This window comes from Staurois parvus, unplaced genomic scaffold (genome assembly GCF_062004578.1).
Source record: "Staurois parvus isolate SC_StPar_1 unplaced genomic scaffold, SC_StPar_1.0 ptg000011l, whole genome shotgun sequence".
Lineage (NCBI taxonomy): Eukaryota > Metazoa > Chordata > Amphibia > Anura > Ranidae > Staurois > Staurois parvus.
In genome coordinates this window covers 28594919-28607828 of record NW_028317807.1, presented here as the reverse complement: position 1 = coordinate 28607828, position 12910 = coordinate 28594919, and the positions used below count along the sequence as shown (strand labels likewise).

The following is a 12910-nucleotide window of genomic DNA, read 5'->3' as shown; positions in this document are numbered from 1 at the left end:
ACAGATGCCATTTACAAAAACATCAAGAAACTACACCCCTAATATGTCTACAGATCCCTGATCTGCTGCTTACCTAGAAGCTGCTAGCACAAAACTGAACGCAGAAGTGCTCAGAGCTGAATGCTTCCAGTGTCAGCCTAAACAAAGAATATGGCTTAGTACTCTCCATCCTGACTGCTGAGTGGCTATTACATCTGAACATAGAAAATCCAGGTGACAATGTCCATTCACACACAGATCATGTCTCGTCCCCACACCCCTGCTCTCTCACTGGCTGTCATCGACAGCAGCGGGAGTCAATGGGTCCTGCAGCTGTGTGAGCCAGTGAAGTAAGAGAGAGTCCCAGGATAGCTGCTTCCCTCATGCACAATGCTGGATTGAGATGGGGCTGAGGTAAGTATAAGGAGAGGAGTTGAGAGGGGAGCTGCAACCCTTACATATACCCACTGAAGTGAGTAGCCTCAGGTGAGACACAGAAATTATAAAAAAAAATCTTCCTATAAAAGTTGTACCTGCAGCCCTCTCTCCTCTACAACCTCCTAAAGTACATATTTTACACAGCATTCTGAGCTCTAGCAGGGAGGGGGCAGGGATCTGACATCACTTGCTGCAGAACACAGAACAGGGAGCTGAGTGTAATCTGTGACCTGAGCAAAGGATATAGACTCCCCCCCAAAAGTCTTATTGGGAAACATGCATAGCTTAAGCTGTCAATCAGCTGGTGTGTGCTGGCGGGGGAAGTGCCATTCCCCAGGATTCTGTAGTGTCAGAGTAACATGGTTCATGGAGATAGCAAAAAGAAGAGAGAGCAGGAAGGAACCACAATAAAGTGCTTTGGATTGAGGCTACAACACACTACGGAGAGATATGTTTTTTCATTTCACTGGTTTACAACCATTTTTAGCTCTGATGAAAGGGAGGGGTGTGTTTGGCCCCTGATCATTGGATTTATTCTGCTTTGAATCAATTTTATAATTATATTACCCTGGACCTTTGGACATTTGTTTGGTACTCTCATTGGATTGTGTGTATTCTCCTTTCCTGTTCCTGAGGGTAGTCCCCATTTTGTGGAGTGTTGCCCAACCGGTGCCAGTGTGCCCAATGACAATTTTACAAAATCCGAAGCCAGCACATTGTTTGTTCTCATGTTCAGAGCATACACAGGACTGTGTTCTCTCCTGGTGTATGAACTGAGCAGCCAGGAGTCAAGGAAAGGGAAGGGTGGCATTACCATTAACCTGCATGGGCAAAGCACACATTAATTTGAAAAGAAATCTGTACTGAGTAAATAAAAAATCTGCAACACTATTTTTTTTAAAATACTAGTTCCTTGGCTAATTGAAAGGCTTCGGTACATTCTGCATTATATTGGGGCAAGCATACAAATTAAGACTTTTGACTTCACGCTCACTTTCCCAATCTACATGTTTGCTCCAGGTCAGTGTCTTGGAAAGCATTGAAGCCAGAGACAGTTAGACAACACACATTCTTAGATAAAGGTCAAGCAATGACAGCTTACATTATGCCGTCAGTACAACTTTACTTCTATCAAATTTGTGTATTTTGGGACCCCAGCTACAAAAGCACTCACTGGAATTAAAATATAATGCTTTATTACTTTATTTCCTGTATGTAGACAGTCCTGAAATATTACTTACAAGGCACAAAAAGGGAACCTGACATAAAAAATGGGGTTCCTATTGTGAACCTTCTTCTGCAAACACTAGTTTCCTATTTGTCATGCTGACCCAGAATGCTTTCTTGGGTCAATGACATGCCATAAGAATACAGGATCCCCTATTGCTTTCATTCTCCAGGTCTGTGATTCAGAAAACATTTCCAGGCAACCAGTATTTTCAAAAGTGTTGGATCTTGCATTTTTGTACTCATAACATGTATTGTACACCAAATTTAACCAATAAAAATAACCATTCACAGTCCTGCTTTCAATGGACCCTCAACCTTATGCCCCCACCATACCTGCATACACCCTGGCCAATACATTTAGCAATATATTCTGAATTGTGGTGAGAAACCCAAGTAGACAAGGAACACATACATGTCTAAGAAGACAGTGTCCTAGGTAGGATTTAAGCTCAGGACTACAAAGCAAGGAGACTTTGCAGTTAGCTAGTATGAAAGGTCCCTGGTTAAAAATAATCAGAAACTGCCATTGCCTTTTTTGTACTATCCTTATATAAAATATGAAATATCTTAATTTCTGTCAAAGTCTGTAAATAGTTAGAAACATCTTTGAAGGTTAGTAGGTCCTTACAAGTGTATTAATCCATAGTATTGTTGGACCAACTTAAATAAGCTATGACTCAATAAAGGCATACAAGTTATACAATTTTAAAATTAATCGAGTAAAGGAATTTGATGAAAGGATGCCAAGTCATGTTGTATAAACGTTACATGTAATTGTCAGCTGCTTAGTAAACGGTTATATGTTTTCATTAGTGAAAGGGATAATGAAGGCTTATCACTCTAAAAATGACCTACTATTCTTACACATTCTATAAGCATTTTAAGCATTCAAAATCCATTCCTCTATGAAAGCAGTACAATATAAAATGTTTACAGAGCCAGCCTCTATCACACATTCTGCAATATGATATACAAACTTTAAAAAGAAAAAAATTCAAAAATGGGGCTTGATTGAAGACAGCACCACGGGAGAAAAAATAAAATGACATCACTCACCTAAAAATTCACAAAAAGTGGCACAAAAACATACTTATATATAATTTGTACGTACTCTGACCTCCACTGTTAAACATTTCTAGCGTCTTTCATTCTTAGCATTCAAATCCATTAACAATAAACAGATCGTGTTAGATGGGTTGTTGAAGACTTAAGACAATTGATATAACTAGATTAAATTAGGAGGCCAGAGAGGTCGAAAATGAAGTTAATCGATTTTACAAGCAATGGAGTTTGTGAGAAGCCTTTTGGCATAGCAGAAAACATTATATCATTTTAAAACATTAAACTGTCCAATCTTGTAAATGTGATTCCCCTTGAACATATTCAGTGAGACAAGTACTTTGAACTTAAATAACTGCAAATAAGGCTACATAGCAGCTACAAATGACCACTTTAACAGTTTGGTGTCAACACCAATCCATGCCTTTAGCACTTAATACCTTCAAATGATATACAGTAGATGGCATTATAGGCTGTACATTTGTGTAGCTTATTCAGGAATCTGTCAAAGCCAATGGTATAGCCAAATGCATTTATGCACTCTTTTCTATTTACAACCCTTGCAAATTTAAAGTGGAACTAAACCCTCTTGTCTTTTACAGCCAAGGAAGCTGCCATCTTAGATTTTGTTAGTAACACATTTTATAGACACATTTAGGACTCAAAGATTTTCTATCACTAAAAAAAGCATGTAAATAAATGTTAGACTTGGTGACAAGGTTTCCTTAAGTGTCATGTTGAAACAAATGGTTACTGGTTTAGTAAATGACTGTTTCTTCAGCTCTACTAGCTGCTATTTTGCATAACACTGAGTTAAAACAAAGATAGTCAACATGAACTAAACTAACCCCTTGGCGCCATCACCTAACGGCCCTGTAAGAGGTTTGTGACATTGGAAGGCGGGACGACATTTAGGGTCCTGTGACTACTATGAGTGGCTGTCACAGCGGTCACATGATCAGGAAGCTCCTGATCACAAGTAGGATGCATGCTCTTGGCACATTTGTTTACATCGGGTACGCAAATATGCAGCCTCTCAAGGCCCAGCCGCTATATTTGCTGGTGCCAAGCAGTTAACCATATAGTGGCAAACCAATGTCTCACTGTTTATTGCATATCATTTATTTATATAAATCAAATTGGGAAGAAAAGTCTTGTTATTTACGCATTACTGACCTCACTATGTTATTGTTCATTTTCACATTATTAACAGTATTTAAAATTAAAGTGTTACTAAACCCAGGACCCTGCATTTACTATATCTGGTCTCCCACAGTACACAGAACATGGAAGTGCAATTATTTTAGTAAATATAAACTGCTAAATACCTTTTCTCATCAGCACTTAGAGCAGGCTTGTGACTTCTATCAGTGTTCAGCAGAGAACTGGTTAAAGTTTGTAGGATTAGTTTTCTTTCTGATCTAGGAGGATGCATAACCCCTGACCTCTGTCTGGGCAGTGCTAATTGGCCCTGTGCTGATCACATGCACTCTCCCAAGAAAAAAAAAACTCTCTAGCAATACACACCAAACTGAGCATGTGCAGATTGGCTACAGGTTCAGTCTGTCTTATCAGGAGATAAGACATAGACATTTGAACAAGAGGAAAAACAGAGAAGACGGGATCAAATCGCCTTTTTACACAATGCAGAGGATTAACCCCTTAGGTTCACAGTGAGTATAACAAGTATGCTTTACGGCATATGCAGACTGATTTTTACTGTTGTGGGTTTAGTAACACTTTAAGGAAGAATATTTTGTACATTACGTAACATGTTCATGGCCTGGAATAAGGCAGGGTGGTTAGAGACAGTGTAAATAAGGAGTGCAGCGCTAAAAGAAAATCACAATATGAGTATTCAAATGTATATACACCATTAAATATACAGTTCATTAGGTGACTTGAAGTGACTTGAGGTGCTCCAATGCAACTGCATCCTCCTATGGGTAAGGTGCTGTGATATTAAGTGCGAAAAGAATGTGCACTCACCAGAACGCGCAATTAAATGAGCGTTTGTGTATATTTCCTGATGTCATCTGCCAATCTGGAAAGTATCTAGAATCCGGTAGACTCCCTCATATGGTCTTGATCACCAGCTGCTCCTAGCGTGCCAGTTTTTCCCTCCTTTAGCTATATACAGCAGGTTTCTGTGCCTGTGATGTCACTCCTCCTGATTGAATTTCATAGTTTTTATGACAGGAAGTCATAAAAACTATGTCACTGTATATTTAATGGTGTATATACATTTGAATACTCATATTGTGATTTCCTTTTAGCACTGCACTCCTTATTTACATTGTCTGTTTAGAGGTTTTTTATGGTTACCTGGTGCACAGCTGCTTTATTCTTTGTGTGCGCTCACATATATTTATTTTATTTACTGGTTAAAGACATTGTTTACTAAATGCAAATGGGTTGTTCACTTTCAAAGGAAATTTGCACTTTGCAATGGAATTTTCCCTTAGCTTAGTGAATGTGGTTACATTTACTTTGCAAAGAATACCTAATCAAGTGCAAGGGAAATTAAAAAAAAAAACAGTTTATTTGTTTACAAATGATTTAATGAAAGAAGTCAGCAGAGCTTCACCTCATTCTCTAAGCTAAGGTGAAATTCACTTGCAAAATGAACACCCTGTTTGCCTTTAATCAACCACATTAATATATATAGAAATAATGAAATCCTGATATTTAAACATATACTTTAAATAAAATCCAAATCAACAACTATGGACATTTGGCAGTCTCTTCCTGCTTTGACAGATCTGCAAGGTGTTCTTTAAATTATATCATTCACAAGCAAAACAAAATCACACTAAAGAAGCCAATAAAGATTGTGTAATTATATTTATGTTAGACTAGTTGCTTTTATCCCATACCTTTCTTTTCTTCACATCCTGTGTCTGACTTCAAGGTGTGGCTGCTACTGTGCAGAGAGTCTTTAGAATCTTCATTCTCATCAAGGATTCCAGCAAAACTTATTTTCCTTTCGTATCTGTGCCGGTCCATCTCTGGATCCAGACGAAGTCGACAAGTCTCCAGATCCTTATACAGGGTCATAAACAGAGTTACAAGTCTGCCTTTGCTTAGCTTTAATGAATGCATTTTTTTCATAGTTGCGGCTAAGAGTAAATATAAAAATATTATTTGGGGCATTGTGTAGAATAATCCAACCACCCAGGGATCATTCTTTAACACACAAACACTAATCTATGCTATCACACAAGAACGCCTTTAGTTGGATGTCATTTTTTGATAGTCAGGCAGCAGGAACATTGATAAGTAACCTGAGTTCAGAAATCACTTTTTAGTATCAAAAGGCAATACAGTGCCCTGAGACTTAATTAAGGGGCAATTTAACCTTTTTTTAATTGCTCATTTACCCGATTACAACTTTAACTGAATGATCATTTTAACTGAAGGACCTCTTTACCAAAATATATGTTAACTATCACTAGGAATGGAGTCTTTTAAAGCTCTTCTGTAATACACAGTAAAAGGAAACTCAGGCAAAAAGCTTACACAGTTAAAATACAGTACATATTTGTGAACTCTTTGCCAAAGAAAGTGTAACTTTGTTCATACTGTCTGGTATTTCACAAACCCTTGCTATGCTGCATGCTGAGGCACCTGACATAATTTCTCATTGAGGTTTTGGGGCTTCCTGTGCCACCTACCTGCTCACAGGACAATATATTACCAGTGTGATGAAAAAGGTAAATGTGGTACGCAGTGTGCAAAAACTGTATAAATCCTATTACCGAATGAACAGAATTAAAATTCTTCTGCAAATAAACAGTTTATACAGTCAGGTCCATAAATATTGGGACATCGACACAATTCTAACATGTTTGGCTCTATACACCACCACAATGGATTTGAAATGAAACGAACAAGATGTGCTTTAACTGCAGACTGTCAGCTTTAATTTGAGGGTATTTAAATCCAAATCAGGTGAACGGTGCAGGAATTACAACAGTTTGCATATGTGCCTCCCACTTGTTAAGGGACCAAAAGTAATGGGACAGAATAATAATCATAAATCAAACTTTCACTTTTAATACTTGGTTGCAAATCCTTTGCAGTCAATTACAGCCTGAAGTGTGGAACGCATAGACATCACCAGACACTGGGTTTCATCCCTGGTGATGTTCTGCCAGGCCTCTACTGCAACTGTCTTCAGTTCCTGCTTGTTCTTGGGGCATTTCCCTTCAGTTTTGTCTTCAGCAAGTGAAATGCATGCTCAATCGGATTCAGGTCAGGTGATTGACTTGGCCATTGCATAACATTCCACTTCTTTCCCTTAAAAAACACTTTGGTTGCTTTTGCAGTGTGCTTTGGGTCATTGTCCATCTGCACTGTGAAGCGGCGTCCAATGAGTTGTGAAGCATTTGGCTGAATATGAGCAGATAATATTCCCGAAACACTTCAGAATTCATCCTGCTGCTTTTGTCAGCAGTCACATCATCAATAAATACAAGAGAAGCAGTTCCATTGGCAGCCATACATGCCCACACCATGACACTACCACCACCATGCTTCACTGATGAGGTGGTATGCTTAGGATCATGAGCAGTTCCTTTCCTTCTCCATACTCTTCTCTTCCCATCACTGTGGTACTAGTTGATCTCGGTCTCATCTGTCCATAGGATGTTGTTCCAGAACTGTGAAGGCTTTTTTAGATGTCGTTTGGCAAACTCTAATCTGGCCTTCCTGGTTTCCATCTTGTGGTGAACCCTCTGTATTCACTCTGGTGAAGTCTTCTCTTGATTGTTGACTTTGACACACATACACCTACCTCCTGGAGAGTGTTCTTGATCTGCCCAACTGTTGTGAAGGCTGTTTTCTTCACCAGGGAAAGAATTCTTTGGTCATCCACCACAGTTGTTTTCCGTGGTCTTCCGGGTCTTTTGGTGTTGCTGAGCTCACCGGTGCGTTTCTTCTTTTTAAGAATGTTCCAAACAGTTGTTTTGGCCACGCCTAATGTTTTTGCTATCTCTCTGATGGGTTTGTTTTGTTTTTTCAGCCTAATGATGGCTTGCTTCACTGATAGTGACAGTTCTTTGGATCTCATCTTGAGAGTTGACAGCAACAGATTCCAAATGCAAATAGCACACTTGAAATGAACTCTGGATCTTTTATCTGCTCATTGTAATTGGGATAATGAGGGAATAACACACACCTGGCCATGGAACAGCTGAGAAGCCAATTGTCCCATTACTTTTGGTCCCTTAACAAGTGGGAGGCACATATGCAAACTGTTGTAATTCCTACACCGTTCACCTGATCTGGATGTAAATACCCTCAAATTAAAGCTGACAGTCTGCAGTTAAAGCACATCTTGTTAATTTCATTTCAAATCTATTGTGGTGGTGTATAGAGCCAAAAATGTTAGAATTGTGTCGATGTCCCAATATTTATGGACCTGACTGTATACAGTAGGTGTATTTTAAATCTGCATTTAGCTATTTGTCTGGGTTTTTTTTGTATTTTAAACAATATTAAATATATATTTAATTTCCAAATATGGAATATATATTTGTTTAGTTTTCTCCTCCCTTTAGTTTGTATCATTAAATGGTCCAGAACATGGTTGTATCATTTACTTAACAACAGTTCTTGCATTACATTATTGCTAGATCATATTTAACCTCAGGATATGCAACATGAAGAACGTTTGAAATTGAACATTTGAATTTGATGTATTCCCAATGACCTACCATTATCGATATAAAGCTTCAGAAAAAACAAAAAACAAAATCAAATGATAATATATTGTTGCATTTGACATACCACAAGAGGCTCAGCCCTAGGCCTGGGCAGGCATGGGAATGTTTCCCTTAAGAAAGTGGTGATCTCCAGGAGCAACTGACATGCAGACATCTTCAGAGCAAAAGGGCAGCCGCACTTTGTAGGGTTTACGGAACCTATAAATTGATATTTTTGGTAAGGGGAGCAGTGGATGCCTAGAAATGTACCAACATGAGACTGACACAACCAGACCTCCAACACCAGAGATCAGCCATCATGGGTCAGAAAGAAGAACATATATAAGGTCTCCAATCCAGGATTGCCAGTCCCAAACATTGCAAGTTTTTACTCCAATTATCTTAAATGTTTGTATTCTGTTTCTTGTTTTATCTTGTACTGCTAAAGTTTATATATTTTTTTCAATCAAATTGGCATTTGTTTTCTAAATATGTTACCCAAGTAAATGGAAATTAAAATCATATTTTTTATTTTAAAAATAGGTAGGCCAAATAACAACAGGATATAAGCAAAACCTCTACTGAGGTCTAAAGAAGTGAAGGACCCGTGCCGTGGTTAGTTTTCACTTTAGTAATGTTCAACATAGTTGTTCATGGAAATTGTTATGCCTGTAGGGTTCAAAGAAAGCTACAAACAACAGTAGCACAGTCAGGCACAGTTTATAGCAGGGGTGCTAAACCTGTGCCCCCCAGGCCACATGTGGCCGTAGAAGCCCTCTGATATGGCCCTGTACCTGAAACCAGGGAAGCACACTTCTATTATATCCTGCAAGTTTGGAGCACTTCTTGAAAGACCACCAAAATTGAAAGCAGGAGATTTGGTGCGCTTCTCCCCCACTCTCTACTGCCTACCGCTGGCATTGCAATTCCTGTCCAAATCGCATGCAGTTTCCTCACTGCTCCTGTGTGAACCCAGGCTTGTCATAGTCTGAGTTCACACAGGAGCAGTGTGGGAAACCTCCCTGCACAGATCCCATGCTGTCACAGAAGGAAAAGCTGTCATCCCTGCAAGGAGAGCAGAGAAAGTCGCTTCACAGGTCTAGGGATTTGAAATCCCCGCAGTTTTCTCTCCTCTCCTTGCAGCGATGACAGTAGGGGCTAGACAGCTTCTGATTGGTCAGCACTGTGGCAGTGCTGACCAAACAAAAGCCGTCTAGCTCATACTGTCATCCTTGCACTGAGAGGACAGAAATCCCCAGCTTTTGACACCCAGGTTCTGACACGCCTGGGTTCACACTGGAACAGTGAGGAAAATGAAAGTGATTTGGAGAGGAATTGCATTCCTGTTCAAATTCCATGATTTTCTTTTCGGTGCAATTTGCATCCAGACATTTTGTATTTATGAAAATCGCACCATAAAGTATCGGTTTCAGGTATCAGGAGCCTTTTCACAAGTACAAGTATGAAAAGACTTGGTATCAGCACTGATACCAGAACAGTATTGGTATCAGTGCATCCCTACTTTTTAATTATCCTATTCAAATAAAAAGTTTGAAATTCTGATCATTGTGGCCCAGAACCATTTACCAAATCACTTAATTGATCCTCACTCTTCAAATGGTTTATAGTGAACACTGACCCTGTAGGCATCACAACATGCTCTGAAATTTACTGCTGAACAACATGCAGTAGAAGTTGATTGGAGGACTATGTCAATAAGTTCAGCCAACCCTCTAAATAGTATTTCCATAGACTGCCTGAGCTGGACTAAAATGAACCTGAAATAAATTATAATCTTTCAAAAGTAAAAGACTTAAGACGACCATAGTTGGATCAAATTTCACCTGGATCAGCAGGGACTGGACAAATTTCAATAAACCAATGGCCATTCCCATTTAAGAGTAGTCTACCTAGCAATCAACAGCGATTGAACAGGGCTGTTGAACAATTTGTGTTCAATCAGGGTATGCAGCCAACTGGTTGCAACGATGATCAATGTATGCTGGCAGCAGAGGGGTCCCGCTGTCAGAATACAATGGGGAGGATGAATGTGTGAAAGGGGGAATCCATTAATTTTTTTTTGGTCAGCCGACTGGAATTGTCTATGGTCAGCTTTTATGTTGCTTAACCAGAAGAGCTTCTATTGTGTGTCTGTTTGATTTAGTTTGACTAAATCTAAGTAATTCCTTACTTCATTGTTAAGCCTGAGCCACTGCCATCCTGATATCCAGCCCTTGCTGACTATTGAATCAGTACAACAGGACAATAGGTAGGCAGCTGGCAAAAATTACCCACGAAGTCAGGAAAAGTTAGTAGAAAAGGGGGTAAGGGAGAGTTTTTCTGGCTAATATAATTGTAATATCAGACATTTGTGGTGTTAGACCCTAAGCAAGAATTTTAATTTTTAATTTTAAAAGGTAAAACTGGAGTAAGGTTTACTTAAAGTAGAACTTCACTTTCTCAATCAACATTGGCTATTTGTAATCCTCATGGTGCTACCATTAGTAAATAGATAGGAAATTATATCATATTTACTTGTTTTACATTTTTCAAGGCAGACTTGTAACACTTTTTCCATGCCTAGGCAAATGATGTCATACATCCCAGCAGTCTTCAGGAGGGGAGGGAGGGTTCTCAGCTCAGCCAATGCCTGAGCTAAAGGACAGATGGATTCCAGGAAGTAAGTGTTACATGAATCATCTGCCCTTACTCAAGATGACCTCTGCCAGAAATTCCAGGGGGTGTTTTTCAAAATGGTTTCTAAGCAAAATAAAACATGGAGACATGGATGAATTGGGGAGGTTGCTTTGAATATTGACAATGAAATAAATAGCATTTTTGGCTTGTGGTGCTCAGAAGCAGTGTATTTCCACTTTAAGTAAACCTTAAAGCTGATGTGACGTAAAGTGATAATTTTCTTTTTTTAACCTAAAATTAAAAAAGAGGTTTATACTTACCTGCTCTGTGCAAGGATATTGCACAGAGCGGCCCCTTACCTCTTTTTCGGAGTCCCCTACTGGTGCTGTCCAGTCCTCCTCTCCTGAATGTGCCCCCATAGCATGTGCGGGTTCTCCCACTATATGGACACACAGAATAGCTCTGTCAAGCCCTCTGCTCCCTCCTCATTGGATATGATTGACAGTAGCAGATGCCAATGGCTTCCAGTGCTATCAGTCTGTCCTATGAGAGCAGGGGGAGAGACCAGTGCTGCTGCAAATGGGCACAGCACTGGATCGATGTAGGTAAGTATGAGAAGGGAGACTCTAGTCTAGTGCTTCTCAACCTTTTTTCGGTCAAGGCACCCTTTAAAATTATTTACAGTCCCGAGGCATCCTTTAAAATTATGGACAGTTTTGAGGCACCCCAATCTAAAATGAAGTGCCTCTAGACTGTCCATAATTTTAAAAGGGCACCCCATTCTAATATGTGAAAAACTATTCTAATAGTTTTATATAACATCGCAACATCCACACATGTAGGACACCCAACATTAGAGGTGATTTATTCTTCCAAAGCAAATACACTTTTGCACACTTGTACTGAGTAGTATTCCAATGTTTCTCTTCTCCCTCAGTTTTTCTCCATCACTGAGCTAATGTGACCCCAGCACTGATGGGAATGGGCAGGGGAGGGTCAAACTAGGATGCTGTGCAGGCAGCTGTCATCCTCCTTATCAACTGATGATGTCATTGGTTGTCAGGACGCCAGCGGCTAGCAGGTCATAATAGTGCACAAAGAAAACCTGTGGCTTTGTGTAACTAATAGGCAGGCGTGTTCCACCTGCAGGCTTGTATACAAGTTTTGGGCAATTTTTAGACATTTTGGCAAAGCACCCATGAAGAAACCTCAAGACACCCCCAGGGTGCTGGCACCCTGGTTGAGAAAGGCTGCTTTAGTCGACAGTTGGGGGGGGGGGGGCTGGGGGACAGATAACGCATTAAGGTAAAAAAACTGTCTGTGCAGGAGTGCTGTGATTTACAGAACTAAAATGTAAAGCCCAAGGTCAGCCAAAACCTTTTTATGAGTTATGGATTGAGTGGAAAAAGGGTTACAACTCTTATTAGTTCTTTTTTCCACTGCTCATGTCTCCATTGGAGAGCTTTGTGTCAGTGGTGAATGTGAACCAAATTTCTCCAGTGGAGACACAGCAATACAAGGACTTTTCTCAGTACTTGGAAGAGAAAGTAAGAATCTCTGTCAGTTTTTATTGTGGTCTGAGTCCACCAGGGGCAGTTTCCTCCACATTTTTCTGTGATCACATGACAGGCAGTGAGGGGTAATTTCCCCCTTGAAGACACAAAATGAATGACACAGTCTCAAATCTTTCTCCACCTTACCTAAAACTAAGAAGTGCTATGCCCCTTTCTGGAACCAATTTCACATATTAATGTGTAAATGTTATTCAGAACTGAACTCTGGGTGAGCTAATACTGCCTATGTACCAGAAGCATGTGCATTCTTACTTGAATCTTGGTGTGATCAGCGTAACTCTTCCAGAT

The 12910-nt window shown here is 39.7% G+C and overlaps 1 protein-coding gene across 9 annotated transcripts in view; it reads right to left on the bottom strand.

The window, feature by feature from the left end:
- Positions 1 to 12910, bottom strand: part of UNC80 (unc-80 subunit of NALCN channel complex) — a 223535-nt gene that overhangs the window by 129553 nt on the left and 81072 nt on the right. For all 9 annotated transcript variants that reach the window (XM_089672076.1, XM_089672101.1, XM_089672110.1 and 6 more), the window contains exons 26-27: positions 8497 to 8630; positions 5583 to 5748 (exon numbers count right to left, since the gene is read on the bottom strand). In XM_089672076.1, the coding sequence (XP_089528202.1) occupies positions 5583 to 5748; positions 8497 to 8630 (300 nt within the window). The remainder of the gene's footprint in view (positions 1 to 5582; positions 5749 to 8496; positions 8631 to 12910) is intronic.